This window comes from Mercenaria mercenaria, chromosome 13, assembly GCF_021730395.1.
Source record: "Mercenaria mercenaria strain notata chromosome 13, MADL_Memer_1, whole genome shotgun sequence".
Classification (NCBI taxonomy): domain Eukaryota; kingdom Metazoa; phylum Mollusca; class Bivalvia; order Venerida; family Veneridae; genus Mercenaria; species Mercenaria mercenaria.
The window spans coordinates 10,781,752-10,795,754 of NC_069373.1; the positions used below are offsets into that span (position 1 = coordinate 10,781,752).

General features: G+C 33.7%; 1 protein-coding gene across 1 annotated transcript in view; it reads left to right on the plus strand.

The window, feature by feature from the left end:
* Positions 1-11,888, plus strand: part of LOC123529857 (dedicator of cytokinesis protein 3-like) — a 213,829-nt gene extending 201,941 nt beyond the window's left edge. Inside the window, exons 56-58 of the mRNA XM_053520723.1 lie at positions 1,849-1,893; positions 4,207-4,286; positions 5,897-11,888. Of these exons, the coding sequence (XP_053376698.1) occupies positions 1,849-1,893; positions 4,207-4,286; positions 5,897-6,244 (473 nt within the window). The 3' untranslated portion in view covers positions 6,245-11,888. The remainder of the gene's footprint in view (positions 1-1,848; positions 1,894-4,206; positions 4,287-5,896) is intronic.
* Positions 11,889-14,003: the final 2,115 nt, after the last annotated feature.

Sequence of the window (14,003 nt, forward strand, 5' to 3'; positions counted from 1 at the left end):
GTGCCCACCCATGCTTGATACACCTAGGGTCTTCCTTCGCTGCGAAAAGCTGGCAAGTCACAGTATAACCAAAATTGTGTTGGTGTGACTTTATACCCAACAAAACAAAAGAAAACACATTAGGGGTATATGTTAATCTAAAGTGGCAGTTCTTGTTAACCTATATACACTGTATAAATGGACTCGGATCTTAGTACCAACTCTTCCATACTAATATTTATAAGACAATCAAATATGTATATGTTTATTTATTTTATGCTTTTCAGTGAAATACTAAAATTTATCAGTGATATAAAAGCTTCAAACAGTGAAAATATCAATTTTATTTTTCACTGGTACGGAACTACACTTGAATGTGAATGAATACGAATTATATATAGTCGTAAATTCCTTGCAAAATATACTTCAGTAAAGATATAGATGTATGTAAATACTTTTGGAATCATAAATATATATGTTCCATCCTAATAAAATCTGAATGAAATCTGGAAATGTCATAGAACTATTTGTTTTTCTGCGTAGATATCATGATGTCATAAAATTTTGAGTCATGATGCAATGCACGAGACGCTGCGCAGGTAAAGTGGATACAGTTTGTTTAAAATCATTGAAAATATTTAAAATAAAAGGAAAATTTGTTTTTTTTTCAGTGTAAGATCGAAATATATTTCACTCATGAACACCATAATTTACATTTTCACTTGCGGCTGCGCCACTCATGAAAATATTAAATTATAGTGTTCACTCGGTGAAATACATTTCGATCTTACACTGAAACAAACAGATATACTATATATGTAATTTTACATGTTTATCTGATGCTAAACGATATACTCAAATCAAATATTGTTAATGATTCACAAATTTCTGCAACAAATTGTTTGTGTTGTTGTTCAGTGTAACGTCTTACTCTGTTGTCACTGGAGTGAACATTGGTGTCCAGATTTTCTTGCAAGTTTTCTTGTGTTGCTTTCACTTCTAACAGACTGTGCTCAATATCTATATAATTTTGTGACTGGGGTTTATGTTAACCTTTAGCCTGCTGGCGGCAAATATGTCTGCCTTTGCGACCAGTGCAGACCAAGATCAGCCTGCACATCCGTGCAGTCTGATCAGGGTCTGCACTGTTCGCTATTCAGTCAGTAAATTTTCAGCAAACACCCCTTCAAATAATAAATGGTATTGCCCAAATTGAATGATGGACCAGTCCATTTTAGAAATTTAGCAGGGTAAATGTTAAACATGTTTTTGAATCTGTATGCTATGTAATGATTATTGTTTACTGTTTAAATCAGTACTCAGTTTTGTAAGTTGCATACAAGCCTTCCATGCTGTCAAATGAGAAGTACTCTTAACGTTTAAACTGACATGGATTGTTATTTAAGAAATAATAAGTTCCCAAACGTGGTTTATCGTAGAATAACCTGAGTTTTGAGTTCATATGCGTAAGAATATATTGTTTCGCATAAGAACGAAAAACTCGGGTTATTCTATGATAAATCACACTTGGGAACTTGTTCTTTCGATTCTAACATGACATACTAGTATCAACAGTGTAAGAAAAAATGGTAACTACTTTTTACGAACGTGCTACGCAACTACTTTTTACGACTGTGCTACGCACCTGGATCGGATCACATCATTGCACACGAGTGGTTTATTGTAGAATAACCCGAGATAGATTTTGCTCTACATATATGTGGGTTATTCGCTGGTCGTGTTAGAATATAAATTTTAGTTGATAGTCCTTGACTCCTCAGTTTTATATTTTCATGAAGATAGATACAGCATGATACTTATTATATCATTTTTTTCCTGTTTTACTTACATTACCTTATGATTATATAGAATCAGACATGCACTACCGCACAGACCACGTCTCACCACTTAATTGTAAGATTTTTCTGTATTACTGCGTAGCATTATTTTAGCACCTCTCTGTGTTATGTGTGTGTTCTTCTGGTGTTGCTGTAAGTCTTGAAAGTTTGATAGCCTAAACAGGACTTTGACAATTTTTGTAAGGGTTGTGAACATACCAGTGTTCCAAATTTACCAGTACAATAGATAGGGTATTAACCATTTAATATCATGCTGGAATGGATTGATTCTGCCTTTGCAACCAGTTTAGATCATGATTAGCCTGCACGTCTTTGCAGTCTGATCAAAATCTTCACTGTTTGCTATTCAGTCAGTATCTATTTGGCAAGCACCCCTTTTATCAGTTAATGGTACTGTCCAAATTGAAAGATGGAAAAGTTCATTATAGAGATTTAGCGGGGTAAGGGCTAATATTATGGTTGAAGCATATTATGATTTCTGTCAGACACATGTAATCAAAAGCATTTTTTTTTCAAATGATGAATCACAAAAATGTTATCTGCCAAATTGTCAGAGTCCTAGTTTGTAAATGTTATATTGGTAAGGTATTATTAATTAAAGGCTAGGAATTTTGTGAAAATTTGTTTTAAGACTTTAGAATGGTGAAGGTGGGTATGGTTTTTTAACAAACAATAATCTGGTTAACAGTTTGTCTGTCTAATAATCAAGTACTAGTAACATATACATTACTATTGAATATTATCAGTAATACACTGCTTGTATGATTTATATGAGAATAATGATTGTACAGTTTTATTTGTGTAATGATGGTGACCAAAATAATAATCCTGAATCTAATTGCTTTTAAAATTAACAAAAAAAAAAACAAAAAAAAAGAAATTATTAAGGACATGAGTCTGTTGTATGTGCTGTTGACAAAACTTGACGGTACCAACTCTTTGATAAATAAAAGCATACTGATTACAAAAGTTTAAACTGCTGTTGACATATTACAATTAATTAAGTTGATAATTATTATTGTTACAAAATAGGAGAGAAAACTATGTAAGCGGGGAGAACCTTATTCAGAAGAGAAAAAGTCAAATCCCTGTCTGGCTGCACAACACAGGTTGCTAAAATGAACATTATATGAGCCGTGCCATGAGAAAACCAACATAGTGGGTATGCGACCAGCATGGATCCAGACCAGCCTGCGCATCCGCGCAGTCTGGTCAGGATCCATGCTGTTCGCTAACGGTTTCTCTAATTGCAATAGGCTTTAAAAGCGAACAGCATGGATCCTGACCAGACTGCGTGGATGCGCAGGCTGGTCTGGATCCATGCTGGTCGCACACCCACTATGTTGGTTTTCCAATGGCATGGCTCAATTATGTCTTGTAAACTGGAAAGTGTCTAGATACATGAGATAATTACAAATGTTTGAAAGGAAAAAAAAATATATTACATGATTGTAAATGTTAAAGTATTAAAAAAGATGTGTGAAGACAGGCATTATGGATATCTGCTTGCTGGTGCAGGTATTTTTTTTCTCTAGGTGAAGACTGTGAAAATGTATATGTTTATAAAGTAAATCATGATTATCATAATTGGAACAGGATGAAGTCAGTTACCATAGCATAGCAACTTAGGATAGTTACATACAAAGTTTGATCTGGTGTTTTAGATTATGGTTAAAATAGTTACAGGAACAGAAATGTTCTCCAGTAAAAATTCAGTTTACATAAAAAAAAATGCTAGTTACGTTTTACAGCAGTGTGAAAGCATGGTTTGTTTTGTACAAAATTTTTAGCAAACAATTCATAGAGATGCTTGTAATTTTAGTTAATAGCCGATCTGTAAACAAAAGTGGTCGTCATTCAGGAATTTCTCTGATTTAAGTTAAACTACCTTCTCTAAGTTAAGTAACTACCTAGCATTAACAAAACCTTGCCTTTAGAGCACTAGGCTTCACTTCAAACACACTCAACATCCATTGCATGTAGCCCTTGAATACTGTTATTGCATAGTAATTTTGCAGTTGATTACTTTGAGGTGATATTAATATTAGCTTTTTTTAACCTTCTTTCTTTGTTTTAATACTACATCCTGACCTGCCTAACAAGAAATAATATTTTATAACAAGAAACTTCAAAAAAGATTGTAATACTGTAAAAGTTGCTTGCCATTAAATAAAAAACCTGGTCACAGACTGGAAAGAATATCAGGGTGTTAGATGTTTTTAATGTTAGAGAGCATTATATTAAAGTCGTATTTTACAATCTGACTCACAATGTAACTGTCTAATAATAACAACCAGTATAATGGACCAATCATATTTGAAGTAAGGTATTGTAATATTTGTAGTTTACATTTCTGTTATATTTTCAGCTCCATCAATACCTACATTCAGCTTATCGAACGGAGCACCACCTGAGTTACCACAAAAATTACGGGATACTAATAAAAAGGTAAATTTAAAAAGACTGATGTTGCTCATTCACTTTGGTATATTAGGTAAAATAGGACTTATTTTGTCTATAATTGTACAAAACAGTTGAATCACTCTAAACGAACAAGCTTGGGAAACTAAGGAAAAGTTTTGTTTTTAGGGGTTGTTATGTTCACAGAGTCAACTTAACTTTGAACCAAGACATTTGTTCAGTTTGGAGGGGTTCCAATTCAGAGGGTTTCAGTTAGAAAGGATTCAAGTTGGGGGTGTGGGGGTGGGGGGGGGGGAGGGGTTCAAGTTAAGCTGGGCCCAATTATGAGGGGTTCCAGTTAAGATGGATTAAGTTTTGAGGGATTTTAGTGAAGAGGGTTTCAGTTAGGAGGGATTCAGTTTAAGGAGGGTTTCCAGTCAAGATGGTTCCAGTAAAGAGGGGTTCCAGTGAGGAAGAGTTCTGGTTAAGGTGGTGAAACAGGATGTTTTATGTGCTAATCTGCGGTGGGCAGCGTCCACTTAAGTTGTCAGATCTTTAACTTGAGCAGCTCTTATCCAGTGTTTACCAAATTTGGTTACAGTGTTTATGGGGAGATTGCCCTAGCGGCTCTGGAGTTACTACCCTTGAATTACGAAAAATTGTGAAAATTACAGTGACTGCTTTCTAAGTTGAGTAGTTCCTATCCAGTGTTCACATACGTTGATCATAATGTTGTAAGATCTGTCAAGATGGATAACCATCTGGATTGTCCCAGAAGCCCTGTATTTATAGCTCTTTAATTACAAAGAACTGTGACTATATTTACAGTGTTTGCTGTCTTACACAGGTAGCTCTTATCTAATTTTCAGCATAATTTTCATGGGTATAATGTCTCAGCCAAGTTTGATAATAAGCCAGATTGTCCCAGAGGTTCTTGAATTACAGCCCTTGAATTAATAAAATATGCAAAAATTGACAGTGTTTGCTCACTAACTTGAGTAGTTCTTATGCAGTGTTCATCATTCTTGGACACAATGTTTATAGGCATAAAATCTCAAACCAGTTTGATAACCAGTAAGATACAAGTCACTGTTGAGTTATGCCCCTTGAATAGTACTTAAAATTGCAAAAATTGACAGTGTCCATGTAATGACTTGAGCAGTTATTATCTTGTGTTCACCAGACTTTGTCAGAATGTTTATGAGTATATTATCTTGGCAAAGTTCAATAAGCAGTGGGTGGACTTTGTTGCTCTGAAGTTATGACCCTAGAATTAGTTGAAATTGAGAAAAACTGACAAGTAGTTTGCTCAAGAAGTAGAGTATTTAAAAGACAAAAGTAATTTGCTGTTGTGTGTATGTTGTGACAGTTTGTCACTCTTGTTCTCTTTGATGGATATTAATTGTAAGAGCATACAAATGAATATAATGCATTAGTTACACTATTAATCCTTGGTATATATCTGCCAGCATAATATATTTGCGGTAAAAATTGCAAGTGCTTTGGTGAAGTCATTAAGTAGGTTAGGTAAGATAGTTAGGTAAGATGGACAGTTTGAAAGATGGATTACATCAAGTTCAAAAACTTAGAATTAAGAAAATACTTTTCTGCACTTTATCACAAAGAATAATATACCATTTATGTTTACCATATTTCAGAACATCCTGAATGAAAGTCATCCAGGAACTCCGAAACAGTCATCTCCTAGCAGCCATAGAACAGATGGCCCAGTCCCACCACTGCCACCTCGGAAGGGTTCAGACTTTGGACTTCCTGTAAACCATGCAAGGAGTGACTCCGAGAACCATATCAGACCTTCAAGGTTGTCTGTGAAAGGTGTAGCGGCTGAATTCAATGCTTCCCAGAGTTCCCCTACAACATCACATAAACCAGTCGCCACAGGAGAAAGTGGTCCACCACCAATACCAAAACGGACGGACAGAAAATCCCCATTATCCAGTCCAAAAACACTTGAGTTTAAAGACGAGCATTCTACAAACTTTTGACTGAATTGATATAACCAAGTGGATATAACTGTGTATATATTGCAAATTTGCAGAGGTCAAAGAAATTGTGTTCTGCTTGTCTTCTGTTTATTATTTCCAAAGCTAGATTTTATCTTAACTGTAAATTATTTTCTTATGATATATATATATAGTGTGAGAGGAAAATATATTATGTAGTACAATAACAAGAGGGTTTTTAATACTTTTTGAGAAGATCTTTGTTTTGCTATGTTGTTTGGTTAGGGGGATAGGTAAATCATTTTAAATGTTGATAAAAATTGTAAATAATTACTTTTGTTCAGGATTTTAGACAATAAGTGGCCAAGAATTATACAATTTTAGATTGTCTACTGTAATATATTAATGTTAGTTATTTTTTATATTTATTTAAGTCTGACCTGATATATGTAAATAATTGATCATATAAATTGTATGTAAATATAGATAAAGAAAGTGTTATTAATATTTTAATGTGCTTATAATGACTGTATGAATTTGTTTACTCTCTGAATATGTGCTTCATTGCTTTGTGAAATGAATTTGTTAGGCCAAGCACAGAATTTACATTGTCAACCCCTCGAAAGCTAAGCAATGAACACAATGATAAAGATAGGGCAGAGTAATTTAGCTTTATAGATTGATTATTTAGAGACTACGGAGGTCTATCACACTCGCCCTAGTATTGCCATCACCATTGCATTTAGGTTGGATTTTGTAGTTGGTTTGCTTTTGGGCTCCCTTTCTGTATTTCACTGATCTTTTTTTAATTGGCATAATAATAAATTATATTACAAGCAGATTTTTTATTAATAAGCATTTTCCATTAGACAGACATCTGAAAGATGTATTCATTGTAATGTAACTTTTCGAGTTGAAACCGTTCCTATTTTTATCACACCATTTGCTGTAGCTCTTTGAACAAAATGCTTAGCAGTTTCATTCAGTTTTTAGCTCATCTGATTTTTTGGAAAAAAATGATGAGTTATTGTCATCACTTGATCGGTGTCGGCGTTTCCTGGTTAAGTTTTATGTTTAGGTCAGCTTTTCTCCTAAACTATCAAAGGTATTGCTTTGAAACTTGCAACACTTGTTAACCATCAATAGCTGACCCTGTACAGCAAGAAACATAACTCTATCCTGCTTTTAAAGAATTATTGCCTGTTTTGGACTTAGAAAATCCGATTTCTTGGTTAAGTTTTATGTTTAGGTCAGCTTTTCTCATAAACTATCAAAGCTATTGCTTTGAAACTTGCAACAGTTGTTCACCATCATAAACTGACCCTGTACATCAAGAAACATTACTCCATCCTGCTTTTTTGCAAGAATTATGGTTCTTTTTGGACTTAGAAAATCATGGGTAGGACAATATTTCTATTATACAAAAAAATCAGATGAGCGTCAGCACACACAAGGCGGTGCTCTTGTTTAGTTCTGTTTTGTGCAAAATAAAGTCTGTAAAGTAAGGGAATTATTGTATTTCAGTTGCTGTTTACATAAAACTTTATATGAAAGTTTGCATAAAGTTAGGACAATATTGATCAACAATAATTACGTTAAACATGAAGTGTTACATTTGAAGTATATACATTTTATAAAAAGTTTAGTAAAAGAAATGTTATTTTGATATTAAAAGGTATCATGTTAATCTTTGATTTATATGGAATTTAGAAATTTTTAAAGATGTTAATATTAAAAATACAGTTGATTATTTTAACATTGAATCCAGTTGTGTATACTGTGTTATGATTTTATATTATTATTATCTTCCAGTGACTGAATTGAAACCAATAGCAACTCATCCAACATAAACAGCAGCTATTGTCCTTGTTTTATAAAAGTGTTTTTTTCTGCATAATAAGTGATGTTGTTTCGTCTTCCAAATGTTGTTATGTTTAGTTAATTATGTATTCTTATAATATTTCAAGTGCCATTTTCTAACTTGTTTACATTATTTCTACAAACATTTGATTACAGTAACCTTTAGCCTGTGGGCAGACAGTGATTTTGCCTTTGCCACCAGTGCAGACCAAGATCAGCCTCTGTGCAGGTTGATCATGGTCTGCACTGTTCGCTATTAAGTCAGTAATTCTTCAGTGATCACCCCTTCGAATAATAAATGACACGGCCCAAATTGAATGATAGACCAGTTCATTTTAGAAATTTATCAGGCTAAGGGTTTTACATTCAATTTTAATTTTTATAACCAAGTTCAGTATCTGGAGAACTACTCAGTGAACACAAAGTTTTATACTTGTTCAAGTCCTGTACTAATACAGCCTGTATCTGTTGAGGCAGGTAAGATAAATTATCAAAATTATATTTTGCATTTGCTTTCCTCATTGTTTTGAAAACTGTTAAAAGTCTTTCTGAATATATTTTCTGTTACGTTTTACGTTTTATTTTTCTTTCAAACCCAGTTTGCATACGAAGCTTCAAGAAGTGCTAGAAGTGGTATTAGTTTAACCCTTACCATGCTGGACACGTTGATTCTGCCTTTGCGACCAATGTAGATCATGATCAGCCTGCACATCTGATCATGATCTGCACTGTTCACTGTTCAGCCAGTATCTTTTTGAAGCATCCCTTGTAACAGTTGATGGTACTGTCCAAATTGGAAGATGGACAAGTTCATTATAGAAATTTAGCAAGGTAAGGGTTAAATTACAGCACATTTTATTCAGTTTGCTAGAAACTACATTTTATATCTAGAAATCTTTGCACACTGGGATTGTGAGTTAAGGGACAAGTCTGTAAAGTCCAAAGAATCTGACTGGTTTATTACAAGATCTTTTAATTGACCAAAGAATGTAGCCTCCAAATGCAAGTTTTATAATCTATGGGCCAGAAATGACAAGTTTTACATGTATTCATCTTTCTGTACCCTGCAAGCTTGACTTGTATATTTTGCAGGTGGAAAACATTGGAGCATTTTAACCTTGCAAGTTTTATATATAAAAAAAAAAAGCTACATGACCTGTGTGAATCTGATGTAGACATTTTATTTTTTTATGTACTTTGTTTTTGACTTATCCCTGTCTCTGTGATACTTGAATGTTATTGTTTTTTTGCTTAATGAAACTCTATTTGTTATGATTCCTTTAATATCTGTGAATTATGTAAGAAAATGTCTTGGACTGGAATTTGTTTATCCTATTTTATAGGTAGTTTCATTCTTTTTGTTGAAGGATTGTATGGCTTTATTATATAACTTGGTAATGATGCTTTGCCATTGCTGTTGCTACTTAACCTTTAGCATGCTAGGTAAATTGTCGTCTGCTGGAAATGTCGTCTGCTAAAATTGGTAAGTTCATTCAATTTGCTCCAAAATTGGAAGAAATATTGTCAGAGTAGCAAACAGCTTGGAACCTGATCAGACGCCGATTTAATCGGCGTCTGATCTGGTTCCAAGCTGTTTGCAAAGGCTGTTAAATTCGCCCGCAGCAGGCTAAGGGTTAATTTAGTTCATTAGAAAATTTTTGATCTTTTATAATTATGAACTTTGACCTTTTCGAAATTGGTTTTAGATTTGTTACTTTAGCATATCCAGTGGTCATTTAATGATGATTTTTATATTTTCAGGCTTTTATTTTTTGTGTAAGGTATTGTTAACTTTCTGAGGGGCTTACATTCCTAGGGAAGGAAGTTTATTTGGCAATTAATTATAAACAACCAGACCTGTCATATATTTTAAAACTAATTAATACATCATAATTATGTAACATGGTAGCCTGAATAAATCCGAATTTCATCATGAAGTATTGGTCTTATTTGAACATGTAAACATGTAATAAACAGAAGATTCGTTGATCTTCACCAATTAGCATATATAAAAAGAACATTTGTTTGTTTTCAGTGAGATATCGAAATATATATTCACCGATAAGGGAGATAACCTGATATTTTCACTCAGGCTCCGTCTTCGTGAAAATATTCAATTGTCTCCCTTATCGGTGAAGATATATTTTGATATCACACTGCAAACAAACAAATATCCTCTATATGTATAATAAAAACTTTTGCAAGTGTGGGCTATACAGCTTTATTTTGTGTGTTGTCTCTAGCATATATTGCTGAACAACAACTTTATTTTTTTCTGCTAGAATGACATGTTAATTTTGAAAACTATTAAATATTTGATTTAGTTATATAAGAAACATTCCGTAAGTAGTAGAATGTCCAGAAATATTCTTTAAAGCTTAACCATTGTTATAATATAGACAGATTTCTTGAAAGCACAGTTTAAATTAAATCATGAACATTATTATTTGTCTCGACTAGTGGTACAAAATAGATGCTTACTAACTGGCTAGCCGGTATTTACTTTAGACCATCAAAATTTTGTGTTGAGCTATAGACCAGTCAATAGTACAAAGTATATACTGACAATCTATATAAGGAGTCGTGTAATAACTTTTGGTCTTTACTTGTAAGCAAAAAAGCTGCTCTATTGACACAAGTGTGCAGTATGGATTTTTTATTTTTAAACTGTTTAAAACAGAGATGCAATATATTAATACATCCTGGAACAAGCTTAACACTTTACTGAACATTCCTCGCTTCCTGCTAAGCTGTTTGGAAAATTGTAGAGAAAAGTTAAGAATGACTTGTGTAAAGTTTTAATAAATAATACAGAAATATAATAAAAAATATACAAAAAATGTTAATAAATCTTCATTAAATATCACAATACAAATTCTTTGTCATAAAATAATAAACAACAGAAAGACACATAAACCAAACTTGGTAAACAAAAAACAAAATTTTGAGCAGCACCATGAGAAAACCAACATAGTGGCTTTGCGACCAGCATGGATCCAGACCAGCCTGCGATCCGCGCAGTCTGGTCAGGATCCATACTGTTCGCCAATGGTTTCTCTAATTACAATAGGCTTTGAAAGCGAACAGCATGGGTGCTGACCAGACTGCGCGGATCGAAGGCTGGTCTGGATCCATGCTGGTCGAAACGCACTATGTTGGTTTTCTCATGGCATGGCTCAAATAGATACAAAACATAAGTTGTACAATGTCGCTGTAAACATGTTCTTCCATACACAAACACTTGATCATTGATTATATGCCAAACATGCAGGTTTGACAAGTTAAGGCTTTTACATCAGCAAAAGAGGGGGACTCATTTCACATATTTTTGAAAATGACAAATTGCTAATACAGTCAGAAAAATCTTACTTGATCCTTAGTTTGGTGGAAACAAGAAAATACAGAAATGCGAATCTGCCATGTATTGCAACATACTTGCTAGTGTAAACAGATTGAAATGAAATTACAATTTTATGAAATTAACTATCATCTCAACTTTTTTTCTGGTTTACACTAATTACTGAGGCATTAAAAATGATGGACTGACATTTTTTGAAACTCTGGTTTTTTTTGCATGAAAAAAGAAGAAGACTTTTTAAAGGTTTCTCACTTTGAAGGAAACCACCATAATCTTACAGGAATATAATTATGCATGGCATGCTTTATAATCTTTTTCAGAGATATTTTTATGAAATATACCAAGTTTCAGAGTAATCAAGACAGTTCTATCTATTTTGTGTATATACATTTTATGTATATGTTGTTATGCAGTAGATCTAACTCACAAATCTATTACAAATGATACAATAAACCATACTAAAATGAACATGTTGTTCTTATTTTTAGCTTGACTATTTGAAGAATAGGTAGAGCTTTTTGTACTTGCCAATGCTTGGACGTCCATGTCAGAGTCATGATTTGGTTAAGTTTTTGTATGTAAGCTGGTATCTCAGTAACCACTTGTTATAATACTCTGTTTTGCTTTTTTACAAAATTATGCCACTTTTTCGACTTAGAAATTTTTGGTTAAGGTTTTATATGTAAGCTTATATCTCAGTACCCACGAATGGGAATAGATGGAAACTTCACACACTTGTTCACTGTGATGATCTGACATGCAGTGCACAGGTTCCATAACTACTTTGCATTTTTACAAAATTATTTCCCTTTTTCGACTTAGCAGTTTTTGGTTAAGTTTTTGTATGTAAGCAAAATTTATTTTGTTTGGTTCAACGTCGCACCGACACAATTATAGGCAATATGGCGACTTTCCAGCTTTGATGGTAGAGGAAGACCCCAGGTGCCCCTCCGTGCATTATTTCATCACGAGCGGGCACCTGGGTAGAACCACCAACCTTCCGTAAGCCAGCTGGATGGCTTCCTCACATGAAGAATTCAATGCCCGAGTGAGGCTCGAACCCACATCAGTGAGGGGCAAGTGATTTGAAGTCGGCAACCTTAACCACTCGGCCACGGAGGCCCCTGTATGTAAGCTGGTATCTCAGTACCCACTAATGGGAATGGATTGAAACTTCACACAATTGTCCATTGTCATGAGCCGATATGCATTGTACAGGTTCCATAACCCTGTTTCGCAATTTTACAAAAGTATGCCCCTTTTTCGACTTCAATATTCATTCAATTGACAAGGCTGTTGAATAGTCCAGGGTTGCTGTCCTCCGACAGCTCTTGTTATCAGAATTATCACCCCTTTTCAACCTGAAATTCAGAAAAACGTCGAAGTCTTGAAAGGATGAATGGACTTAATTCATTTTTGTTAGACAAGTATATGATTTAAAACGAAGGCCAAGTTTGACTTCAGTTACAATGCAATTATTTTTAGCAAAATTATGTCACCTTTTTGACTTTAAAATTGGCTGTACCTTCAATAACTCATGAATGGATTTATGGATTGAATTCATTAAAGTACACAGGTATATGATCATAGAATACAGGCCATGTTCTATTTTAGATACAATCCACTGATATTTGGTAGAATTATGTTGCTATTATGACCTAAAATAAATGTTTTTGTCAGTCCTTTTTGAAATGATGAATGGACTGAAATCATTTTTTGAAAACATGTATAATGAGTATAGTATACATATAGTAAGTTTGGTCTCTGTTACAATCCACCAAATTTTGACAAATTTATGGCCCCTTTTTGACTTAACATTTGGTTGTCCAGTCTAAAAATTTTGAATGAATTAATGAATTGAATTCATTCTAATGACAAAGGTATATGATTATAAAATAAGGTTAAGTTGAATTTTAATTATAATCAAAGAGCTATAAAAATAAATAGATTGGCAACTTGAAAGGCATATAGAGCAAATCTCGCCAACCTCCCGTGACAAAAAAACGAGATCTCGTTTACCGGAAGTGTCGCTTTCTCCACGCGCCATTTTGTATGCGAAAGCAATTATTCATCGGTAAAATAATTATCACCGTATGACCACGCTTCTTTCGATGGCAAAAGAAAACGTGTACTTCGTGTCTTAAGACCATTTCAAATTAAACTAATTTTGTTTTAGAAGCTAACATGTATTTTAAATGTAGTTTTAAAGGTACAGATTGTAACTCCATGCTCGCCGATGTTTGTTTTTAGTAAGATAACGCCGAATCACGCTCTGACACGAGCTCACGCGAGATTACAGCCAGTTGCCATTCTGTGTATTTATACTTCTTTGTTATAATCTACCAACTTTTGGCATCTTTTCTTACTTAAAATTTGCAAATGTTGATGTCCATTTGATAACATTTGAAAGGATGAATAGATGAGTTATGGTCCCCTTTCATCTTTATTTTAAATCTGGTTGTTAGTAAGTACTTCTCCAACAAATAAATGTATTTAATTCATTACATCCCTTTAAATGTACAAAAAGTCTTAATTTCATAAAAGGCGGTGTTATGGGGAAATGTACACAATATCCAGCAATGT